General features: G+C 40.5%; 1 protein-coding gene across 5 annotated transcripts in view; it reads right to left on the reverse strand.

The window, feature by feature from the left end:
- Positions 1–514: 514 nt before the first annotated feature.
- LOC130174694 (arf-GAP with coiled-coil, ANK repeat and PH domain-containing protein 3-like) overlaps positions 515–22,388 on the reverse strand; it is a 73,669-nt gene continuing 51,795 nt past the window's right edge. Inside the window, exons 11-25 of one of the 5 annotated variants that reach the window (XM_056384796.1) lie at positions 16,846–16,958; positions 15,698–15,749; positions 15,353–15,453; positions 14,694–14,805; positions 13,961–14,169; positions 11,379–11,448; positions 10,990–11,084; positions 10,669–10,886; positions 9,597–9,686; positions 9,253–9,345; positions 8,846–9,072; positions 8,561–8,670; positions 7,069–7,179; positions 6,918–6,979; positions 515–1,549 (exon numbers count right to left, since the gene is read on the reverse strand). In XM_056384796.1, the coding sequence (XP_056240771.1) occupies positions 1,443–1,549; positions 6,918–6,979; positions 7,069–7,179; positions 8,561–8,670; positions 8,846–9,072; positions 9,253–9,345; positions 9,597–9,686; positions 10,669–10,886; positions 10,990–11,084; positions 11,379–11,448; positions 13,961–14,169; positions 14,694–14,805; positions 15,353–15,453; positions 15,698–15,749; positions 16,846–16,958 (1,770 nt within the window). In that variant the 3' untranslated portion in view covers positions 515–1,442. Of the gene's footprint in view, positions 1,553–3,278; positions 6,980–7,068; positions 7,180–8,560; positions 8,671–8,845; positions 9,073–9,252; positions 9,353–9,594; positions 9,687–10,668; positions 10,887–10,989; positions 11,085–11,378; positions 11,449–13,960; positions 14,170–14,693; positions 14,806–15,352; positions 15,454–15,697; positions 15,750–16,845; positions 16,959–22,388 lie in introns of those variants that run through there. The other 4 variants (XM_056384794.1, XM_056384793.1, XM_056384792.1 and 1 more) reach the window with 4 other exon arrangements.

Here is a 22,388-nt window from a genome sequence, read left to right on the forward strand (position 1 = left end):
CTGTCAGACACACACACACACACACACACACACACACACACTCACAATTCAAATACCAAAACATAACACATACAAACATCAGGATTTAACAGTTGTTGTCATTAAGATGTTGTGTACTGCAGTGTCAGTAGTACTACATACTGGAAATATACAACACTATTTTTTACAGGATAAATTAATGATATCACAATTAGTTATTAAGGCAAATTACCTCAACACATACTGTAATTTGAATTGTGTTATTATATATGTTGATATTAAATATTTGATTTGGAATGAGTTAATGCTTTTTATTTGGCTTCTTCTGTGTGTGAGCACATCCTCAACTCAAACATCATCCCTGACAGAAACCTGTGTTATTCATCAGTTTGTATAGTGATAAGTAACATGATAAGGACTTAAATCTGGATCTCATAACCATTCTGAAAATCAACTAGTGTGATGTTTCATGCGCATGATGCCAAACTCACTATCACATTTCAACACAAGAGGGCGTTAGTGTCCCTGCTACAGACAGAGACACAGATCTCTTGCTGCTTTTATGTAAACACAGACAACGTTTATTTCAGTCCACCTTTTTATCAGTTCTCCTGTTCATTCAGATATATTAGCATTTTTGCTTCTACAGCATGTACACAGTAACACAAGCACTGCATTTCATAGTGGTACTGCAAAGTACATTTAAACAAAAAAAATATTATGAAGACTACACCAGCATAGTCGATGCAAAACAACACATTCATATCAAAATAAACTGCTTATCAGGAGAAAATAACACTGCGACTTCAAGATGTTGGATTGGTGATGATAACTAATGATGATATGACTTATCCATACAACATAACAGAATTCAAGTTTAAGTAATGAAATATAATGGGAGTAAATGCATGCATTACACATACAGGAAAACTCATTTATGTAAAGTATTGATGGAATTCCTTCAATGATCAGACACTGACAGAATGAGACAGAGCAAACGCATAATGATTTATACAATAAAAAAAAAAAGAAACAAAACAAGTGCTTGGTATTTTATCCAAAGTTAAATCTAACACTGTACAAAAGCGATGCTATATTTATACAAGAGGAAAAGACCAGCAAATCCTCATAGAACAAAATCCTATCAAAATAAAAGTCTGATCTGAGAACAGCCTCTTGCAGATATAATGCAGTTATTTTCAACACTTAATGATAACGAACAACAGCATCACAAAATTGTCATGATTTCTTCACTTTGATGCAGGTGGCTGGGTGGTGTATCACAATAGTGGAATTTGAGCCTTTTAAAATGCATTAACAGTATTATTCATGTTATCAGGTTTCTCCGCAGGATCACGTGTGATGTTGAACACGCAACCCCAGCTGTGTGACCATAGTAACTGGAAAGTGGCTGTTGCACTTTTCAAGTATATGATATGATGCCTCTCCTGGCGCGTGGCGGACTACCTGAAGGAGTGCCGGAAGTGCACACTCCTTCGTTTCAGCTTCTCTGGGTTGTGGGATGCCATGTGGGAAAATTCTCGGAAGATGTCAAGGTACGTGGCGTCTCCTGCTGAAGAAAGCAACAGAAAATAATGATGAAAATGATGGTACATCATTAGGCACTGATCCATTCTACCAAGAGCAAAATGTCTTGCAGCAAAATTTACTTTCCATTACAGCAATTTTCTTTTTATTTCATCCCTATTTATACATTTATACATTATAAGTATATTAGACTGGCGTTAACAGCCCATGTTCAATAATGCTGGGGATTTAGATTCCACACTATTATTCCTTCTATGATCATAATTGTGATCAGCTGTGTGGTTTCTTAAGAGTAGGATTGCAAAATATTATTTTCATTATCAATTAATCTGCAGATTATTTCAATGATTATTTCCTCACATTTGAGAGGCTGGAGTAAATGTTTTTTTCTTAAAAAATGATTAAAATGATTAATCGATTATCAAAATAATTTTTCTGTCAATCAGTCAGTCAGTCAATACAATCAGTCAGACTAATCGTTGCAGTAAGTCACTTGATAAATGAGTCTCATTGCTCACACACACAGATTTTTACCCTGTGTGGTACTTAAAGTTGGTACTTTAGAGGCTTCTTGATGCGTGATAAATAAGGACCCTGACAGAAAAGTCTGGCACTCGTCTGTGAACAGTCAAAACATCTTTTATATGAAAGTTAAGAATACACGCGATGAGGAAAACAGACAGCAGAGCAGCTCTGGGTGAGAAAGGCCTGATGAATGGAGAGGCAAAAACAGGCCGAGGCACCATGAAGCTTCCCTCTTTCAACTCTCCAGATACTGAGCTTTTACTTTTCTTGTGGCCATGGTAACCACTGAATCTACAGGCATAACAAAAGCAGTTGAACTCTTTTGTGTCCCATGAGAGCTCCCAGGCTCGGCTAATTAAAAAGGGGAATGAACATTCCTGGCTTTCCCTCTCTCTCTGTGTGTGTGTGTGTGTGTGTGTGTGTGAGAAAAGCAGGGAGAGATCAGTGAGTTCAAACCTTATACTAGATATTTGGGTTTCTTTCAAACACTTTATTTTTTACCTCCACTGTCTGGGCTTCATAAGCAGTGTATAAACTAAAAAGGAAACTAGTTGATTACTTGATTAATCATTTGAGTTATTTGCTGGTTCCAATTTCTAAAATGTGAGGATTTCCTGCTTTTTCTGTTTTCATCATAAACTGTCTATATTTGTACTATCCTTATTAAATAAAGGCAAAACTGCCAAAAAAAAGTGGTAAAAGTCAGTATTTTAATTTCCTACACTGCAGGAGTTTGAACAGTTAGTGAATGATTTACAATATAATACAAAACAGTTGTATTTATACTTATTGTATTAATTAAAATAATTAACTATTTATAATTATTAGTTTCTGAGGTTAGAAATACTTCACAGTATAAATAAATCACACTTTGCTTATACATGTATACAACTACTTTAGAGTGTTTTTTAAACCGTCTATTAAGTTTGTGTATGCTACTTATAAATACTAAATATGGGGGGTTAACATAAAGGGAAACATTAGGGCTAATTATGTTTCTTCAGATAGTCGGAGAAACTCAAATGTCACACTCTCTCCATGCATATTCAAACATGTTAATCACAGTCTAGTTTACACGATAAATATGTTATAATATTTGAAACCCTTGATCCATAATTAGTGCACCAGCAGCATGAAGTTAGAAGTTTGTTAATTCTGTTAGATGTAGTAAAGGTCTGTCAAAGCAAAGAGAACTTAGAAATGAAGCAAGGAAGCAAAGGGAGAGGTTAGCGTTTAGTCACATCTTCCATTTATTTTCAGTATCATTTTCGAAGACACTGGGAGGAGTTATTAAACAAAAAACAAACATAGGTAGCAGTTAGTGTTAATATGCACAGGTACCGTGTTTTCAGAGACAAACGTTCTCTTACAATATTCGAAGAAATTGTACAGATAACAGTCAGAGAGGAAAAAATACAACAAAGTTAAAAATTGCATGTAAGAAGCAAGCAGTTAAAGTGTTAATAGTTTTTAGTTTATATACACAACAGTCAACATGTTGACATACTGACTCATACGCTGTAGACACATTACTGTACAAGACATAATCATTCAGTGGCTCGATGTAAATGATTGTTTGGTTAGTGTTGACATCATTCATCTAGTAGTCTGCTTCCGGTGAACTTTTGTAACGTACTGCACTAAATAAGAAAAAGGCTGGATTAAGAGAGATTGTGTGTTTCAAAGTGCGTTGACTCTATCTCTGACAAGCAATAAGGGAAAGGAGAACAAGTGAGTTGATCTTTCTGTCGCTGCCACATCCTTTAAAAATCTTTCACTGCTAAAGGACTCCAAACACATGTTGGCAAATACAAGCAAGGGACAATATGGGAATTATCAAGGAGGAAGGTCAACTTTGGTGAACACCAACCAACAACAGAAGGCTGTTTTGACAGTGCTGACCTTTGAGGGGACGTAAAGCCAGAGAGTCCAAAATGAAGGAAGCGTGTAAACTCCTCTAAAAGGGCAATGAGCTGAATAAACTGTATGATCTTATTGTTCCATTAGCAAAGAAGCCAACAAGCTTGCTAAGTTACAGGTAATGCTATTAACTGACCGTTAGCAAGCTTGTTAGCTTGGAGAGCTTTTTTCTTCCTTCAATAAAACTCTTTACTGATTGAAATAATGAGCAATCAAGAAAAATAAAAGGACAGAGGACATAGCAAGAACCTCAGAGAACTATAGTGACAAACATGTTCCCCGCTGGCTAGCATGTTAGCAGTTAGCTCTCCAGCTGCAATAGCTCACCAGCTAGCCTTGCAAGCAAAATATAAAGTTTAACCCCCCCCCCCCCATTCCCCACCAAAATAATTTGTGTACAGTCCCTTAAAGGTATACAAAAAATCATGGCCTGCTTTGAGAAAGAAAATATCACAAATACTTGGTGGCTGTCTGAAAAACCGTCTCTGGTCTTTGGTGTGAACTAAACCCCAACAGTCATTAGTAAAAGAAGGACAATGTTCTTTAGGCTAATTTTGCCTCATAACATGTGAGCAACAACGTGGTCAGTCACAGACGAGGCTGATCGATGCTTTGACCAACAGTCGTCTCCAGCACATTCTGGATCACTGTCATTTACTGTGAACTACGAAGTGGGTCAAATAAAAATAAACATAGTTTTGGGCCACGGCTTAGCTGCCATGTTCATTGTCATCAAGCTTTTCGCAGAAACATTATCCAGCCAATGTAAGACAGCAGGAAAGGGGTGTTCAGTCTATTGATTTCTGTCATGAATGTCATTCCATGCACTTTTGTCATGATTTGGCAGTATATATATATATATATATATATATATGATACGGATAGTAACATTATTCAACAATACTAAATGTCATATATTCAGATACACTGGGTACAGAAGTAAACAAAAGCAACAGGGCTTAGGAACACCTGAGCAGTAGCCACCCATGCACTATAACTGAAGAACAAATCTAATATAGGCCTAATTATATTACATAAACAAACATTTTAACATACAAATACTATACAGTAATACATGTAAGTGTGGTTTATCAAAAATGTCCACCTCCCACTGCAGTTTGTACTGTAAAATTACTCCAAGTGATTATAATATAGTGAGACTGTGGAGTATTGGCTTGCTTTCTCATAATGAGAATATAATACTGGCACTGTGTGTGAGTGCTCAGCAAAATAAAATCTAACAAAATATATCCAGCTTAAAAAAATACCATCTGCATTGTTGTCAAACATAATACAAAAAATACAGATTATCTGTACTGAAATAATCATTGCACTATTGCTCTGGGATTTTTGTTATAAATAAAAAAAAGAAAAAATTCAAACCTATTCTGAGAAAAAGAAAAAAGACGGTACAACGACATAGGCGCAAAAAGAAAATCCAAAATCACTGTTGGTAAGAAAAAAGTGCATAATTTTGCTTTTAATTAAACATAAAAGCTTCACTTGATCAGTCTCTCGATCGATTCAGAGAAATGACTCCATGATCATTTACTCTCAGTCACAGTTATCACAGCCTCACACAGTTACCCCTCAATGACCGTTACAATTTAAAAGAAAGAGCGCTACCTCCACTGATCACATGTGCATGGACAACAGATCCTAAGGTAAGTAAAAAAAAAAAAAAAAGCACAGCCAGATCAGATTTAGTTGAGTGAATTGGCGGCACGACCCTGTCCTCGTCAGTTTGGCATCATTCCCAAACTCATCTGGGCTACAAATACTGTAAAGAGCTGTGAAGTGGGAGGGCTGGTTCCAGAAGTGTTTTACCCCCAATTCTGTAATTCCCATTTAAATTTGTCTTTATACAGAATTACAAGACTCTACAAGACAGGTTCATGTTATGACCATCAGTTTTAATTATTTCTACGTTTCTGAGAAAACATGTCATTTGGATATGGTGAACGGCTCTTAAATACTACAATACCCATGAGCTTAGGCTGCTGTTGCCATGGAGAAGAAGCCAGTTAGAGGTATTAACCAATTCAAAACACACTGTCATTGCAGTTGGGGACAAAAGACGGCACCATGGTTGCTCAATTCACCTTCAACTGGCCCAGACTTGAAACTTCCCTGCTCTGTGATTGGATGGTTCTTGCTGAAATGCACATTGGGAGTTGTAGTTAAATTATTATTATATTATTAAAGTTTTTATGTACATGGACTTTGACTCTTTATCATGGAACCAGATATTTTTCTCATCCAACTGTAACAGTCATGTAACACTGTCTAAGATAAAAATAAATTCCACTGTTACTTCTAGAACCAAGGGCGCCCAAAATATCTCCTCCCACGTAGCACTACAATAACAACACGATGAAATTAAACCTAGAACTGTTGGGACCCTGTACCCTGTAAAACCTCCAGATTAAAGGGCAAAGTCGGTCCCGTATACACTGCTGATGACTTTGTTGGTGGATTACTGATTGCTGCTGTTCCCTGTCAGTGATTTCTCAAGTCTGCAGTGATCGGACTGATCGGACCTCACTACGCCCATCTACACTGATTTGTTTTTGTTTTTTTTGGCAAAAGTCCGTCGCTCTAAATCTGACATCATTTAAAAAGGAGGTTAACACTGAGTTCATGTGTGATCCTGAGAGGGGAGCTGACTGCTGGTGGACTCTGGTTTCTGGTCTAATGTAGATAGACAGTGCTGGGGGGAGGAACACTAGAAATATTCTGGATATATCTGATGTAGAGATGAAGTTAATCTGGTGGTGAAAAGTCTCTCTCAGTCAGTCCAATGTCTCTTGGCACCCCCTGCACTGGTTTTACACTGTTTAAACCTGACTGGGCTTTATTCTAGCACTCTGCTATATTGAGACAGATAAACTCCTGAATGCATTTCTTATACTGTTGCTCAGTGGGACTGCTGATTGGGTATTGACCTGGCTGTCCAAAGGGTCCCTCCGACTCCCGCATCTCCTCGTTCATCCTGGCCAAACGCAGGCTGAAGAACAGAAGGAAAAACAAAGAGAGTGTTAAAAAGTCATCAAATCTGGAGAATTAAAAAAGAGGGAAGTATGTAAATTAACATACAGTGTGACTATATCTGCATTGGCTTGCTGTACAGCTATACTTAAAGGATCCTGGCCATCTTCATCCCCGTCGTTCTGTGTAGCTCCTCTTTTGAGGAATAAACACACCTGCCTGGAAACACAAGGGAAACTGAGATCAATCACAGCATGAACAACATGAACAATCAGATTCTCAATTTCAAATGTGTGTGAGCCGTACGTCCAGCTGAGTGACAAAAAAACCACTCTTACTTTTGTTCGATGAAGTTTGCTCATATAAATGTTTGTAATATTCATCACACTCTCTTAACTGCATGAACTTCTCAACTGCTGGTTCAGACTGTTGAACACCACCTATTTGTGACTGAAGCTCCTAAAAACTGCCCCATCAGGCCCCGCAGATTGTGGTTTAATTCACTAGGATGTTACCAAAGAGTAAAAAAAAAAAGAAGATGTTCACACTGCAGAATTTTGAGTCCTGTTGTCAGAAATCAGCAGAAAAAAAAAGATAACAAATTTAATCAAAGGACCCGGAACAAGTCAAAAATATGAATCACAAAGTTAGATGTTAAAAAATATCTTTCATTCTTTCATGTCTAATGTAAGTGTCAAGTGGACGTGATGGCCACAGAGACATAGTCCACAGAAGGGGATGTTATCCTGTCTACAGAGGGATGCTATAAAGGATGTTTCTCCAGCGACCTGAAGACCCTGAAGCAGCTGTGAGAGAGTTTTCCTACTAAGAACTGTAATGTATGAGCCACAGTGCTGAAATATGTTATATTATAAGTTAAAGTCAAAAACCCCAGTAAATTGGCAGCCACATTGATGATGATGAGGGGATCAGAATATTAATTTTGCATCAAGTTTCTCTATTGTAGTTGATTTAGGGGAGGTTTTATTTGGCCACTTGGGGGCAGGAGAGACAAGTCGTGAACATTGATGTTTCATCATCTTTGTAAGTTGATATAGTGAACTTGTTAGCAAACAGATGTTTATTTACACATCCAGCTGTTACAGAGCGACATTAACACACATTTAGAGTTATGTTTCAGGCCACCGGTCCGATATTGACTCTCCTTTACCTCCTCTTGGTCTTTACCAACCTCTGAGGGAAAATATCCGTCTCTTTAGCTGCTAAATGCTCGGCCTCGTTCACCAGCCAGTTTCTAACCGACGTTGTTCCTGAGCAGGTAGTGTAGTTACATCATGAGAGCTCCGAGAGAGAGACATAACATTGACGCTGTGTGCCAGACGGATAAACAATGAGTTGACACTTGTTGTAAAGCTCCGTAAAAGCAGAGAGTGATGCACTGTCCTTTGATACAATGCTCTTATAAAAATATTGATTACAGCTGCTTTAAGTCAAACAACTGATTTCACACAAACTCTCTTTAATCACTCCTATGAACAAATCTATTCGTACTAGTGGTTTTTATTGAAATGTGTGAGATGGTTACAAATGCTTCATATGCAAGCTGGAGTAAACAGTTTCTCTCTGCCTCACGACTCACCCTGTGTGTCCCAGATATGTGGCGTGATGCAGCGGGCCCCTCCCTCGTGCGTCTCTTTGGTTGACGTCAGCAGCGTTCTGGAGCAGGAACTCGCAGGCGATCAGCGAACCCTGAAGTGAAGTATTTAAAATGAATATTCACTCATTCCTAGCTGCTGACATTTATAACATGAGAAGTGCTCCTCATGTCTGACAATAATGTCGAAATTTGGTCTTTTTGATCTATCGCTAAATGAGATGCACGAATATGACGCATCCTATTTAACTCGTATCTGGTGCCACTCACGCCAATCACTGCCTGTATGAGGGGCGTCTTCCCTTCATCCTCGTCGCTGACCAAACTGACGTCGGCCCCGTGAGCGAGTGCTTCGGCCATGACGGGCAGGTTGCGGGCCTTTGAGGCCTTGTACAGCAGCGCGCCGGGATGAAGGTCCCTTATGTCCTCCGGGTCTGACGTCTCTGGCTCGGCCTCCAGCTCTGCTTCGCCACTCGAGTCCTCGGAGACCTCACACTCTGAGGATGGTGGAAAGGAGACTAATTATTTATGTAACAGCAACATTAACCTACACAATCTATCGAAAATGTGTCCTTGCGGCTGTGGACAAAAAAACGTAGGTCTGTGCCTGCGTTTACAAGCAAATTCATTTCACATTTTATTCCCACAGTGTAGAAGATTCCTCTTCTGGTACTCACCCTCCTCTGTGACGCTGTCCACCACTGAGCCAAACACCAGGATGTCTGTGCTGCCGTCTGTGCTGCCTCCCAACCCGCTGTCACTGCTTAGGCCTGCCGGACCAGGAGACGCCAGAACATGGACAAATTAATTACCGCTGTCTCTTTCAGGCTGATCGGTATTGTTGAAACGCTCACACAAGCTCACGCACTCTTCTACACAAGATTCAGGCATCTTATCCACATGCTGCTGTGTGGCTTTAATCTGGGCAGTAAGGCTTTTAAAAGGTGCGAGTAGCGACATGCAGCGGCCTGTGAAGGGTGAATGTACTGTGTTGCCAGATTAAATAGTGATAGTCGCTTACTTCGAGGCCCAGATCCTGTATCAAAGTAAGAGAAGAGAGAGTCCAGCTCATCAGGACAAAACAGGGAGTCTCGTCTGAACTTAGCAGCAGCTGTGAGACAAACAGAAGTGAAAGTGACAAGTGAGGACGCCAGAAACAAACATTTTTTGGACCATTACCTTGGCCTAGCTCCAGTTTGTGCCTCTCATGTATTAACATTAGATTCAAGTCACAGTGCTAAGCGTCTGATTTTCATAAAAAGTACAAACAGGCAATTCTTGAAAACCGAGACTGAGCCGCTAGAAGGTTGTTTAGCAACACTGAACTTTGTTCTGAAGGTACCGACACAATTCTCCAAGACTCAAAAAATATATTCCGTTCCTTGTGTAATATGTTTATCATGTCTGCGTGTTCAGTTATCACTCTGACAAGGACAATCTTTGACAATGCTTTTGCAATCTGGCGCTAAAGGGGTTTTTAAAGGGGCTCTTTGTAACTTTTCTCTGTCGCTGAACGTGGCTTCTTGCCGGGAGCAGGCGGCAGTGACTGTCCCTTGACAAGAGCTTCAGACGTCGCTGTGTTTACAAGACAAGAGGTTAAAATACGCCCTCTGAGCAGCACGTAGGAAGCTACAAGGAGTCGCTATCGGAAAAGAGTTGAGACAGGCTGGGGCTAGCTGGTTAGCGTGCTAACTTCAGTAGAAGAAAATACGGGATAGATACAAGAGTTTTCCACCGCTGGAGACAGCTCTCAGAGAGTTAAGGAACCAAGTTTGATGATTGACTCACAATGTTTCTTCTAGACTGGTAATAAACATCTGTTAATGTTGTGCTATGTAGCAATAGCAAAACTTACACATAGCTCCATTAAAGTACCTTAATTACCTTCAGTGTGTCACAGCCAGTGCTCAGTTATGATCAATGACCTTCTGTGTTTTTCAAAAACTGCTGACTACATATTTTTAGTAAACTCAGCTGTACTGATAATACATGAGTCGCACAAACAGAGGCTAAAATGAACATCTTAAACTAAAACAAATGAACTACTCCAGTAGACAGGTCTGTTCTGAACAGATAGAGATCAGTTAAACTACCTGAGGAGAGGGTCGAAGGGGAGGTGCTTCCGGGCTCTTGTCGGTATCTTCGCCGTGTTTTGGATACTGTGGTTGCACTGTTGTGTCTCCGACACTTCTTTACACTCCACCGCCGGTCGGGCTTCCTCTCTCCGTTGATGAGTATCTCTGTGGAGCCCAGCTTCTTCAGGAATTTCTTTTCAACATACTTCGCCTTAATCCAAGCCTCTTTCTCCTGCCTGCAAGGGACCAAACCACATATGATAAATATTAGTGCAAAGAAAAATTATAAAAAAAGATAATTTTCATATAGTTCAGCTGTATTTTAGCTGTAATTCCTACCTTGAACTGGAGGGTAATGGTTTCTTCAGACCTTGTTCTTGGTATGAGCCTTCATAGATGTGGTTGATGACACTATTTCCAAGCTCACACATCAACTACAAGGAAAAACAAGAGACATGACATTAATGGTGTCCACACTTCGGCTGACTTCTTGCTGAGAGTTAAATGAGAACGTTTTTACCACTTTCATATGCGTTCACAGAATATACAGCTAGGAGACAATTAGCTTAGCTTAGCATAAACTTCTCAGCTAACTCTTATCGAGAAAGTGAATGTGAGTGTATTTCTGAAAATGTCAAACTATTCCTTTAATGTATTAACAACTCAACAATAATAATAACTCCATCATTCTTAGTCCTATTCCTCAGGACACTGTTGAGACAAACTACCTTTAATAATTCTGGTTCCCATGAGTCCAGTGTGAGTGAGCGAACCTTCGAACAGTGAACCCCAAGACTCCTGCAACAAAAACATATTTCGGGTTTAAAAAAATGGTGTTTATGTTCCATGGTCAAACAATTTGAAGGCAAAAGTAGAAGATTTTGACTTTGTTATGACTATAAGGCAGCAGATGGTTTCCAGCACAAGAATACAAAAGTAGAATATATTGTTCTAATAAGAAAATAGGATTTTTTTTTACAAATGAATCATACACTATGGCCATGGATGGATTAGTGATCTGAGAGGTCATTTCTTGTTTGACAGCCACAGAGCTCAATTAAAAGACAACACAACCACAATGAGATGCAAAGTGATCCCAAGAAAAAATGACTAGAAAGAGACAAAAAATAACCACAAAGAGACATAAAACATGAAGAAACACAAAAAAGAGAATGAATATAAATGAATATAGAGAGAATCAAAATGAACGCACAAAAAAAAAAACACAAAATGACAAAAGAACCAAAACACCTACAAAAAGACAAAAAGAGACATAAAACGACTACAACGAGAGGTAAAAAGTTTACCATCATGCAAAATGACCACAAAACAAAAAACACAAAACGACCACAAACAGACACAATACAACGACAAAGAGACGTGAAATTATCCATAAAAAGAGACAAAATCACTGCAAGGAGACACAACAACCACAAAGAGAGATAAAATGATCATAAAGAGTCATTTGTAGTAGTTTTGTGTCACTTTCATTCTGGGTGTCTTGCTTCTATATAGAAGGGGTGGGGGGCCTTTTACTTGTCTGTGCCCAGGGGCCAATTTTCTTATAATCCATCCATGACCGTGGTGTTGTATGGTGACCTGGTTTGAATGGCCGCAAGAAACTAAAATCACTAGAGTGTTATCCTGGGGGAAATGAGAGAAGCCGCTCCCAATGTCATGCAAATCGCCAAGTTCCACCAATGACGCTGTCTGGCATCCTGGCAACAATGGCACAGTAGAGAAAAAAAAAGCTGATAGTATTTCTCCCCTTCGTTTGCTCTGCATTGTGACGAGAGGTCATGTCTGTTCTCACTGCGAGAAGACGAGGCCAAAGAGGGAACATGAATATTCAACAGGTGGGAGCACACACACACACACACACACACACACACACACACACAGGAATGGGGTTTGTGATTACATAAGCAGTGATAACTGCAATTAAAAATAACACACCACTCCTGAGGGGAATTTTTCCCACTGGGAGCTTGAAAATGAACCTCAGTGACACAAACATGTGATGTAACCCAACAAGAGCGTGGCGCACCGATCTGAGAGTGTGTTTATATCTGCAGCAGGAATCTTCATTCAACAGCATTACATCAGATTCACCAGGAGCCGACAGTGAATTGAACTATTCAAGGACTTCTTCGCTGTGTGTGTCTCAGCTCTGTCTATTCATCTTCTCACTTCCCTCCCCTCAATGAAAGCTCTCAATCAAAGCCAGGCTGATCCAACGCGCAACATACTGCCCTTTAATCCCTTCAGCAGTGTGCGCGGGAACGTGCTCGGTGGCCTCGGCAGCATAAGGTAAGGCGCAGACAGTTGGCACCACTTCCTTTCTTCAGAGCCAGGAACCACACGGCACATGGCAGCGGAGGAGGAACTTTCCAGATCCTTCTCTTAACCATTAAAAATTAAATTGGATTTTTCTCATTGTTACTTCACTTGGATGTTTGACTGTCACTGTGCTCTATGAAGACAGGTTCACCATCCAACCCACCCAGGGTCATAAACGTCTCAAAGCACTTCATAATAATCCAAGAAAGTGCATCTCAGAAAATATAAATAATAATAAAATAATTATATCAACAATACACTGTTTTACACTGGAAGGGGAACTTGAAATGTTGTGCAAAAGCATCTTTAAAATGCATATATAACCTAAAAAGGTCACACAGGAAAATCTCCACACATTGCATTTATACTGGTGATGGTCGACACTATAAAGAGATAACATTAAGCTATATGTTCTGTAAATCTGAAGCATGAAGCTACAAAACGTCTTTATTCTTAGGATGAGGAGCCACTCCTCGATGTGGAGATCTGTAAGGTGCCACAACTTTTAACTAAATTTAAAACTTCCAGTGCATATACACTGAAGATTGACTTATTTTAATAGTTTATGGATTTTTAATGAGGAACAAGGAGAAAGCCAAGTATTTTTATATGTCCTGCAACATGTCTGGAGGGAATCTTTAAAAGTCCCGCTCCACTTAAAAATATGTTTCGCTTCCTGTTGCTTCACTTGGATGTTGTAGCTTCACTGTGCAGAGTGATGCATGTGCAGAGTTTGACACAGGACACACCTACAATCTGAGCTGAAGGCGTGCACCTGCAAGCATGATATGTAACATCATCACTAACTTTGGAGTCTAATCCTGGTCCAACAGGAAACTTACACTGATGTGATGTAGAAAGTTGAAGTCTCGAGTGCATAAACATCGATAATTGACTTACAGTGATGTAGGAGACGTCCACTAGTAAAAATGTTATTACATATTTGCATGGTTTTTTTTCGGGGCTCTACCTGTGGATGCCGGAGCACTCGATACACAGCAGGATGCCCAGGTTGATGGAGGCCCAGCGGGGGTCGGCCTGGCTGCAGTCACAGCACTGCTCGTTCCCCGGCAGACACTGGATCCGCTGCAGGATGGTCTCCCCCCGGGCGCTGCGGTCCCGTGGCTCACTGGCTGAATCAATACTGCTGGTGGACGGGGAGGCAGTTCTGTCCAGATGCTAAATATAAACACATTGGATTGTAAAATACCATACCATGCTCCCCCTGTGTCTGCTTTGTTGTACCAGAATAGCTGGGGTTCATCATGTTAGGATATGTTTGTGTATAGTGTCCAGTAAGTGCTCAATTTAGTCAGATTTAGTCGACTTACATAAACTTAAAACTATCTTGTTAATCAGTTCTTTAAATTTGTCAATTATTTTGTCATTTAATAAACAATAAAAATAAAGAAGTCCAGCTTCTCAAATGTGAGCATTTGCTGCATCTCTTTGTGTCATATGATAATGGTGTGAGAAATGGACATTTAAATTTAAATTAATTAATCAAGAAAATAATCAGCAGATTAATTGATAATGGAAATAACTGTTAGCTGTAGCCCTTGGTCAATTACACACACATGATTGCGCTTATTCGGTACTTGAGTAAATCTACTTAGTGCACCTCTGAAACAATACAATAAAACATCATAAACAAGCTATAAAATGTATTCGTTGGTGGTGTAAGACCAAGAATTGTGACTTACCTCTATATAGTAGGTATCTGGACTCTCTCTGTAGGCTGAAGCGATGCTCGCTTGAACTGCCTGAATCCAGGCTTGTCGTAGCTTCTCTGATTCAGCCTGAAGCATACAGCTCCTGCAAAACAAACAGTCTTGGTATTAACAAATCATAATGTCCCTCCTGACAGATCTACACACTGTAATACAGTGTGACATGCTTAACAGACAATACAAGTTTCATATGTTAGCCTTAGATCTCCTTCAACAATAGAAATTAGTCAAGAATCATATTTGTGTATCTCAACATTTAAAACTTTACTAAAAGTAGAAATAACACATTTTTAAATAATAACAACAATTTTGCAGTTAATGTTAATGTGAACAGTAAATGTTTTGGGTTCTGTGCTGAAATGAGATCTACGAGGTGCAGTAGATTTAGATCTTACATGGATGGGAATGTCATGAGTGAGTTTGCATGTATTTGGGTATAATGGCTCTTTAATGGACAGTTATCCAATGCACCAAATTTCACAGAAGGGATCACCAAAGTCATTTGGATTTATCCTCTGGGAAACATTAATGTCTGCACCACATTTCATGACAATCCATCCAATAGTTGTTGCGATACTTGAGTTTGGAACCGAAGCAAATGATGTTATTACAGCAGTGAGGGTGAGCCTTACTTGGAGGGGGATACGACCTCAAAGCAGAAGCGCCTCTCGATGTCCTCACATGGTTTAACGGAGCACAGCCGGAGGTCTTCCACCACCACCGTCAGAGAATCCTGCAAACACACAATCAACTTCTCATTTCTCCACTTAGCAACAGCACAAATGCAACACAAACTGAAAACAGCTGTTCCTCCCTGATAAGACTTGGCAGTTGGAAACCTCCGGGTAGCTGACCATTAGATATTTACACACACTGATTTCAAGCAGAGAATTGGAAATGACCCCATTACACTTAACCTCTTAGAGCCCACGTTACCCCCGGGGGAAAACGGATAGCTGGAGGATATATGGACTTGCCTTGAGCTTCTTCTGATAGACCAGCTGACTGTTCTGTATGGAGAACCACCGTCTAGAGAGAGAAAGGGGGAGGGGGATTAATAAAACATATTTTAGATGGATATCCTTTCGATGCTTGAGGGTCAGCGTGCAAAGGTTGAACAGCTGTGGACACCAGTGAGCGAGAACAGGTAAAAGCATCACTGAGTGAAGTGGCTTTTGCTCCGAGCGGCACACTATCCTGAACATGTGAAAGAGACATGCTGACAGTGTCCTATACATTTTTATACATAGTATATTACATTACTTTATATTTCTTATACCATGGATATTATATAGTCATGGTATTCTCTTCCACTTGTATTACATATACACTATACTTCATAGAACTGTATTATAACTGCATAGAAACTATGGGTCTCTGCTTGGACAAAATCAAGACAGTCACACCCGTCCTTACTCCCTAATGTTGCCATGGGGTCAGTGAGTTAGCTGTGGGCTACAAGTGGCCCAATTTGTTTTGAAAGCTACATTTGTTTACATTTTGGCACCATTACAAGTTTACCCAATTGGCTATTAGCAGTTCCTGTTTGCAGTGTGTCCACGGATGCATGCACAACTGCCACTAGAATACTGTGATACTGCAGGAAACTGCAGGGGAGTCCAATCTTCTGTGATTCCTGAGCAGATTTATGGACGTTATCAACGTTAATAACATCCAGTATTATTCACATATCATGGCTACCAGAACTGCATTACTGGATTTCTTTTTGCACAAACAGTTGCACAATTCACTTACATTGTTTAAGGTATTATAATGTATATATTACATATATAGCTTTTTTCTTAATGTCATATCTCCCTAATTTCTTACTTTTTTCTTTACTGTGTTTACATTTAAAAATGTATTTCACCGAAATAGCTCTTTGTCTATTTTCTAACTCGTACTACTGTAACATGAATTTTCCCTGGAGATCAATAAAGTCTTATCTTGTTTTTTTCTGCGTATAAATACTCTGCATCATGTGAAAATTAGTACAGTTGCTAATTCTTTGTAACCTCATCCAACGTCTATGGTAATGCTAATGCCACAAACGGTGCAGTTTTACCATCAGTTTACTATGTATACCAATGTTACAGTAAAGAGAGATTTTTGCAGTGTTAGTTACCTGTTCCAGGTCTTAAAGGCGTTGCTGGCCCTCTTGAACAGGTATCCCTCCATCACCACACCATTAGGAGCATCCACGTTGAACTCCACCTTAGAGTCGTCATACGAAAAGTCCTGAAAGAGCGGAGAGAGAGAGACGCGGCACCCGAAAATTAACCCCGACTGTCACAGAAAAACTGAACACACCAGCTGACCGTTGGCGGTGTTGGGACTCAGTCATTCAATAGACCAAATGTTTCTTTGCTCCACTGGACAAAGGAATTCACACCCCACAGTTCCTCACGGTTCACACCTGGGGATGACCCTTCCCCCCCATGGACCCCACTGGCCAGCCAGTGTGGGCCAGCGTGTGACATGTGACCCCCTAAGGTGTCACAAACAAAACCAGTCTTCTAGACCCCTTCTCTCTCTCTTCCCTTCTTGGCTTGCTCTGGAGAGCAGCTCCAGCCCTCTCCTCTCGGTTCTTCAAAGGGCAACAAGGCCCCAGCCCAGGTCAGCTCTGCTACCTGAGAAACCAGCTCTCCCTCGCCGGCCTGCTCACAGCAGCCTGCAACCACTCTTCTCCTCAACAACAGCGACCTGCTTCGGATTAACTGTGAGTGAACCAAATCCTCTTCAGAATCAGCAGCTACGACACAAGGCTAGCTGATTTTCCAAGCAACAGGAGTCGTAGCACAGTTAGCTTGGAACAGCTAACTCTGTGAGGAGAACAAAGGAGATAACGGCAAGCAACACAGCCAGACAGGACTTTATTCCACCAGGAAACCCCCCAAACTCACTGGATTTTACAAACCACTGGAAAGGACCTCTTTGCTTGTTCCAAGGATCGGGTAACGTTAACGGACTGGGCCTTACCTCTCCCAGCACAGCATAGCACCGCATAGCTAATCAGCAGAAGTCTTAACTTGTTAATGTACTTGTTGATTGATGTCTTGTGGTTGTAATGTTTGCTTAGGTTGTGGTCAGTCATACAGTTAATCGAGTACTCGTATGTCACACACATAGCAGTACGTCTCAGTCCTAGAACCTGCATGAAGCTAACCTTCCCCCTCTAACCTGGTACCTTTAGATTACATGAGCTAGGCTAACAAAGAAACTCACACCCTCCCTCTCACACACACTAGGTGGTCTCAGCGGCCATTTTAGTAGTTTCTTTGTTTACCGCCATCTTTGTAGTCTTCTTTGTTCAGGTCATGTGGTCACAGTGACCACTTTGAGTCGGCCATCTTGCCTTTGTCTGTGTCCCCACAGACACACACACACACACACACACACACACACACACACACACCTGTATATGCTAGATTAGACATTGTACTTTACTCTGCTCCATTGTAAATAAATGCCTTTTAAGTATAACTACTGGTGTCTTTAATGTTGCACAAGCGTGAATATTGCCAACCTCTACTCGGTAGAATTCCAATCCTTCAACTGTAACTTACTATTGATTTGGTAATTTGGTAATAGTTAGTAAGCTAATGGTTAATCAGAGTTCCAGATTAATGGTAATAAATTGAGACTAAAACCATATTGGCTATTTTGCCTATTAGTTTAGGCTGGTGCCCCGTGAACTTTAATTCATTTTAAAGATATTATTTAATATTAATATTTTTAATATTAATATTTCCTTAATTTGTGATAGCCAATAAATTGATAAACAACCAAAATCTAACACATTTGGTGTCCAGCTCATGAGGTAGAGTACTGTTAACATAATGGTGCCGCCCGTGTGAGGCCGAGTACTAATGATTTCCAGTTACTAATAGAGCTCAGACCCAACAGCGGGATGTTGTTCTAACCTTTTAATGGTCAAACAGGAAACAAACCACTTCTCCCCTCTCTGTAGTGAAGAGCTTTGCATGTGCGCTGTTCCTGGAATACCAATGCTATTCGATGTGCATTGTACTGTACATACAGTCCCTAAACCAACCAAATCATCAGACATTGTGCGATGATGCAGAAGCGGTCACGTGTGAGTCCTTGTACGCATGTGGAGTGGAGCTGTGGAGTTGCATGCCATCTTCCTGTGTGGCACACAGGGGCATTTCATAACTCAACAGATGTGAGTATGACGCACATTATTACATAAACAGAGTGATTCATATGAAATTACCCTCTAACCTCTTCATGACTTACAGCATGACACCCAACACTTTCATACAAGCCAGCAGAAAGTAGTACACAGGTATTAAGGGCTTAGGCCAGAGTAAATTAAAGGCTTCAGGAAGCAGAAAAATCATCATTCAAACATCAGTGTTTTGATGTTTCATTTGAGGGAAGACAAATATGACACAGTGTGTTCTCAGACTTCGAGTACACAACATCCTACAAGTAATGTAATATGCAGCGGGGACAGAATATTAACTTATCCAAAATTGAATTTCAACCTTGCGTGCATGCGTCTCCGAGAAGAGACCAAACACAGCCCTCCCCAGAATACATGAAAGCGTCTGCTGGAGCGACCCATATAAGAAACAACCTTCTCTGACTCTGTCTGTTTCATAAGAGGGGCTGTGAACCCGCAGCAGCCCTGAACACACCATTATCTACTCACTGCGTGTCTGAATAATAGAACGACTTACTGCTCTCCATATATCACCATTTTTAACTTGTATGCATATGAAACCAGGGTCGAAATCCCGCACACAGACGGCACTGCGTTTACTGGACACATGTTTCTGTCGCAGACAACTGTCAGGCATCAATTTTACAACGGGAAACAACACATCTTCATACTGAGGCCACAGGTTGTAACCAAATCTGAACTAAATCTCAAAGACTTGAGACAATTACTAGCTTACAAAAACCAGTCAAACAACACGTCAGAAACTGAAAGGAGAAAAAACACATTTGTGATTTCTATCTACAAAAGAAGTGGCTCAAAAAAGGAGTAGGGGAGGCAATAACCTGTCCACATTTTATAACTAAACTGGGAATAGCTTTATAACCTTGATAAAAACAAATCATACAGCCATTAATGAAGAAAAGGACAATATAATCAATTACATAATAGTTTTACATGACGCAAAATATTAAGTAAATTGTCATAAGTGTGCAGGATATCAGCCTTTTCTCCACACGTTGCATTTGTTATGGCTGGGATTTGTTTATTAAAATTCTGATTGTAATGAGAGTGCGCTGAGAAAAAGTAATGACAGGGATTAAGAGAGAGCCAGAGATAAAGGGAGCGAGTGAGAGACCTACTCTTGCTTTGCAAAGCTAGAAATCTCTAAAGTCAAGACAAAGAAATCTGAGAGGATCATTTAATGTTACAATAATTACATGTATAATAACTACAGTACAACAGCAACAAACAAGCCAATGTAATGCAAATCAACCCACCAAACTGTGGTCCCACCGGCAAAAGATCTTCATTTTCAGACGTTTACTGTGTTCCAACAACATTGAAAAGCAAAAAAAAAAAAAAGGCAAATAAAAAGCAATAAAAAGGCTCCTAAAAACCGGATCTCTCAGAGCAGGAACATGTCTTCACTCTCTGAGGGCTGCAGCTCTCACAGCGCAGCATGTCGCTGCAGCACGGTGCGTAATTCCAACACTGACATGTGTGCCCTGCGCTACAGCCACCTGCCTGCCGCCCTGTCAGCCTCAGGATTAGGACTAATTACCATACAGCTGCCAATATATCCGCGGCAGGGTGCTGTGTGGAAGAATACACTACACGGCACTGTAGCCGCTCTTGACCCACAGACGATCACACTGCTTTGACGCTCTGCCTCAGTTTTTACAACTCCCTGAACACACCTCCCTTTGCTGAAGAAGGTGGGAGTTTCAGTCCCATGTTGACCCAGAGGGAATCTGTCTGGCAGGCAGCCAAGATCACTAAACAAGTACAACTTTAGGTCACAGTGACCATCTACACTCCACAACAGCTCTCACAACCAAAGTCCCCTGCAGTGCAACTTTCTTAAATCTGTGAGGAATCAAGCCGGCTTCAGCTTACCTTCATCTGTCTGAAGCCTTTGATTTCTGAATACAGCACATGACAAACACAGGAGGCAACACTGAACAAGATGTGCACTGGGTGGTACTCTGCAATCCCTCGAGCCCACAACAAAGATCATCTATTTTTAATGACGCAACGTCACACGGACAGAAACCGAACGTCGGTGAATTATTGAACGAGCGGGGAAACAGAGAAATGTTACAAGCACTACAAGTAAGTTGTGGTGGAGCAGCAGCGCAGACAAACAGGAAACAGACCGGGACACCGCATGATGCAGACAACATGTCCTGATGCTTCATCCACCTGCTGCTGCTGCTGCTGCTGCTCTACGTAGGGCGATGATGCAGAGCTACAACGTCAAATGGTGAGCCCAGTTGGTAGCACTGATTACTCAATCTGCTGTGATGTGTTTGTTTATTGTCTCTAAGGTCGTCCCGTGTCTCATTATTACTACAGTCTGTGCCGTACATCTGCTGGGCCGTCTTAAGCTCATCCTCAACACACCTGCTCGACTTCACTGCAAAGTTACCCAACGCTACAACATCTCTCAAATCTTTTTTTTAATTTAATTTCTTTTTTAAAAATACTATCCAGCCATGAAACACACTCCACAATCTTCTGTTGTGCGAAATGTGAAGGAAATCGCCACAACAACAAAACAAAGAGCCCAAACTGTGGGTGATCAGACGGGGCTCAAGTTAATGCTTTTAATTAAAAAATGAGATTAAAATGAGAGTCATCTGGAGCAAATGTTAACACAGATCAGTGGCTGATCGAATGCCTGACAGCACTATTGTGAGAAGCCCTCCCCCTGGAGACAGTTCTCTCCATGTTCAGCTGGGGGGGGGGGAAAGAAAAAAAGCTTTCTCTGAATCCTTAGGAACTTCACTGACCCCTCTAATGAGCTCTGCTAGAACACAAAAGGGATGTTGAGAGGTTCAAAAAGCCAGAACCCGAGACAAGAAAAAAAAAAAACATGTGACATTTCAGTCTTTGGCGTCTGATGAACTCATCTAATAAAAGGCCCTGGGCTGAAACGTCATGTGTTAATGAATAAATGGAGCTATACTTGTCTACATAGAAACGCCTCTTTCCCTCCTTTAAACAGAGAGGGCTAACTTGTGGGGTAGCTTTTATTTTGAAAATCTTTTTTTTAACAAAGCGGCTACAAAAAATAAAGTAATGTGTAAATACTCATTTGACAAATATTCTTTTTCTGACTATGGAGCTGCAGTCACTTCACAAAAAGAGGCAGAAAGCTGCTGCTGGAGTTCCCACTAAGACCAGTTTCAGATCTTTACACTGGTTTTTCTATTTTTCAAAGAAATGATTTTAAAATACTGTTGTTAGTTTGTAAAGCACTGAATGGTTTCAGGCCGGAATACATTTCTGATCTGCTGCTCTATTATGAACCGTCCCGACCCCTCAGATCGTCCGGGGACCGTTTCTTTTTTCCCCAGAGTCAAAACTAAACACAGAGAAGATGCATTCAGTTTTTAATGCGCCACATATCTGGAACAAACTCCCAGAAAACTCTCAGTTCTTTTAAATCAGTGCTTCAGATTTTTCTGTTTGTCACT

This window comes from Seriola aureovittata, chromosome 9 (genome assembly GCF_021018895.1).
Source record: "Seriola aureovittata isolate HTS-2021-v1 ecotype China chromosome 9, ASM2101889v1, whole genome shotgun sequence".
NCBI lineage: Eukaryota > Metazoa > Chordata > Actinopteri > Carangiformes > Carangidae > Seriola > Seriola aureovittata.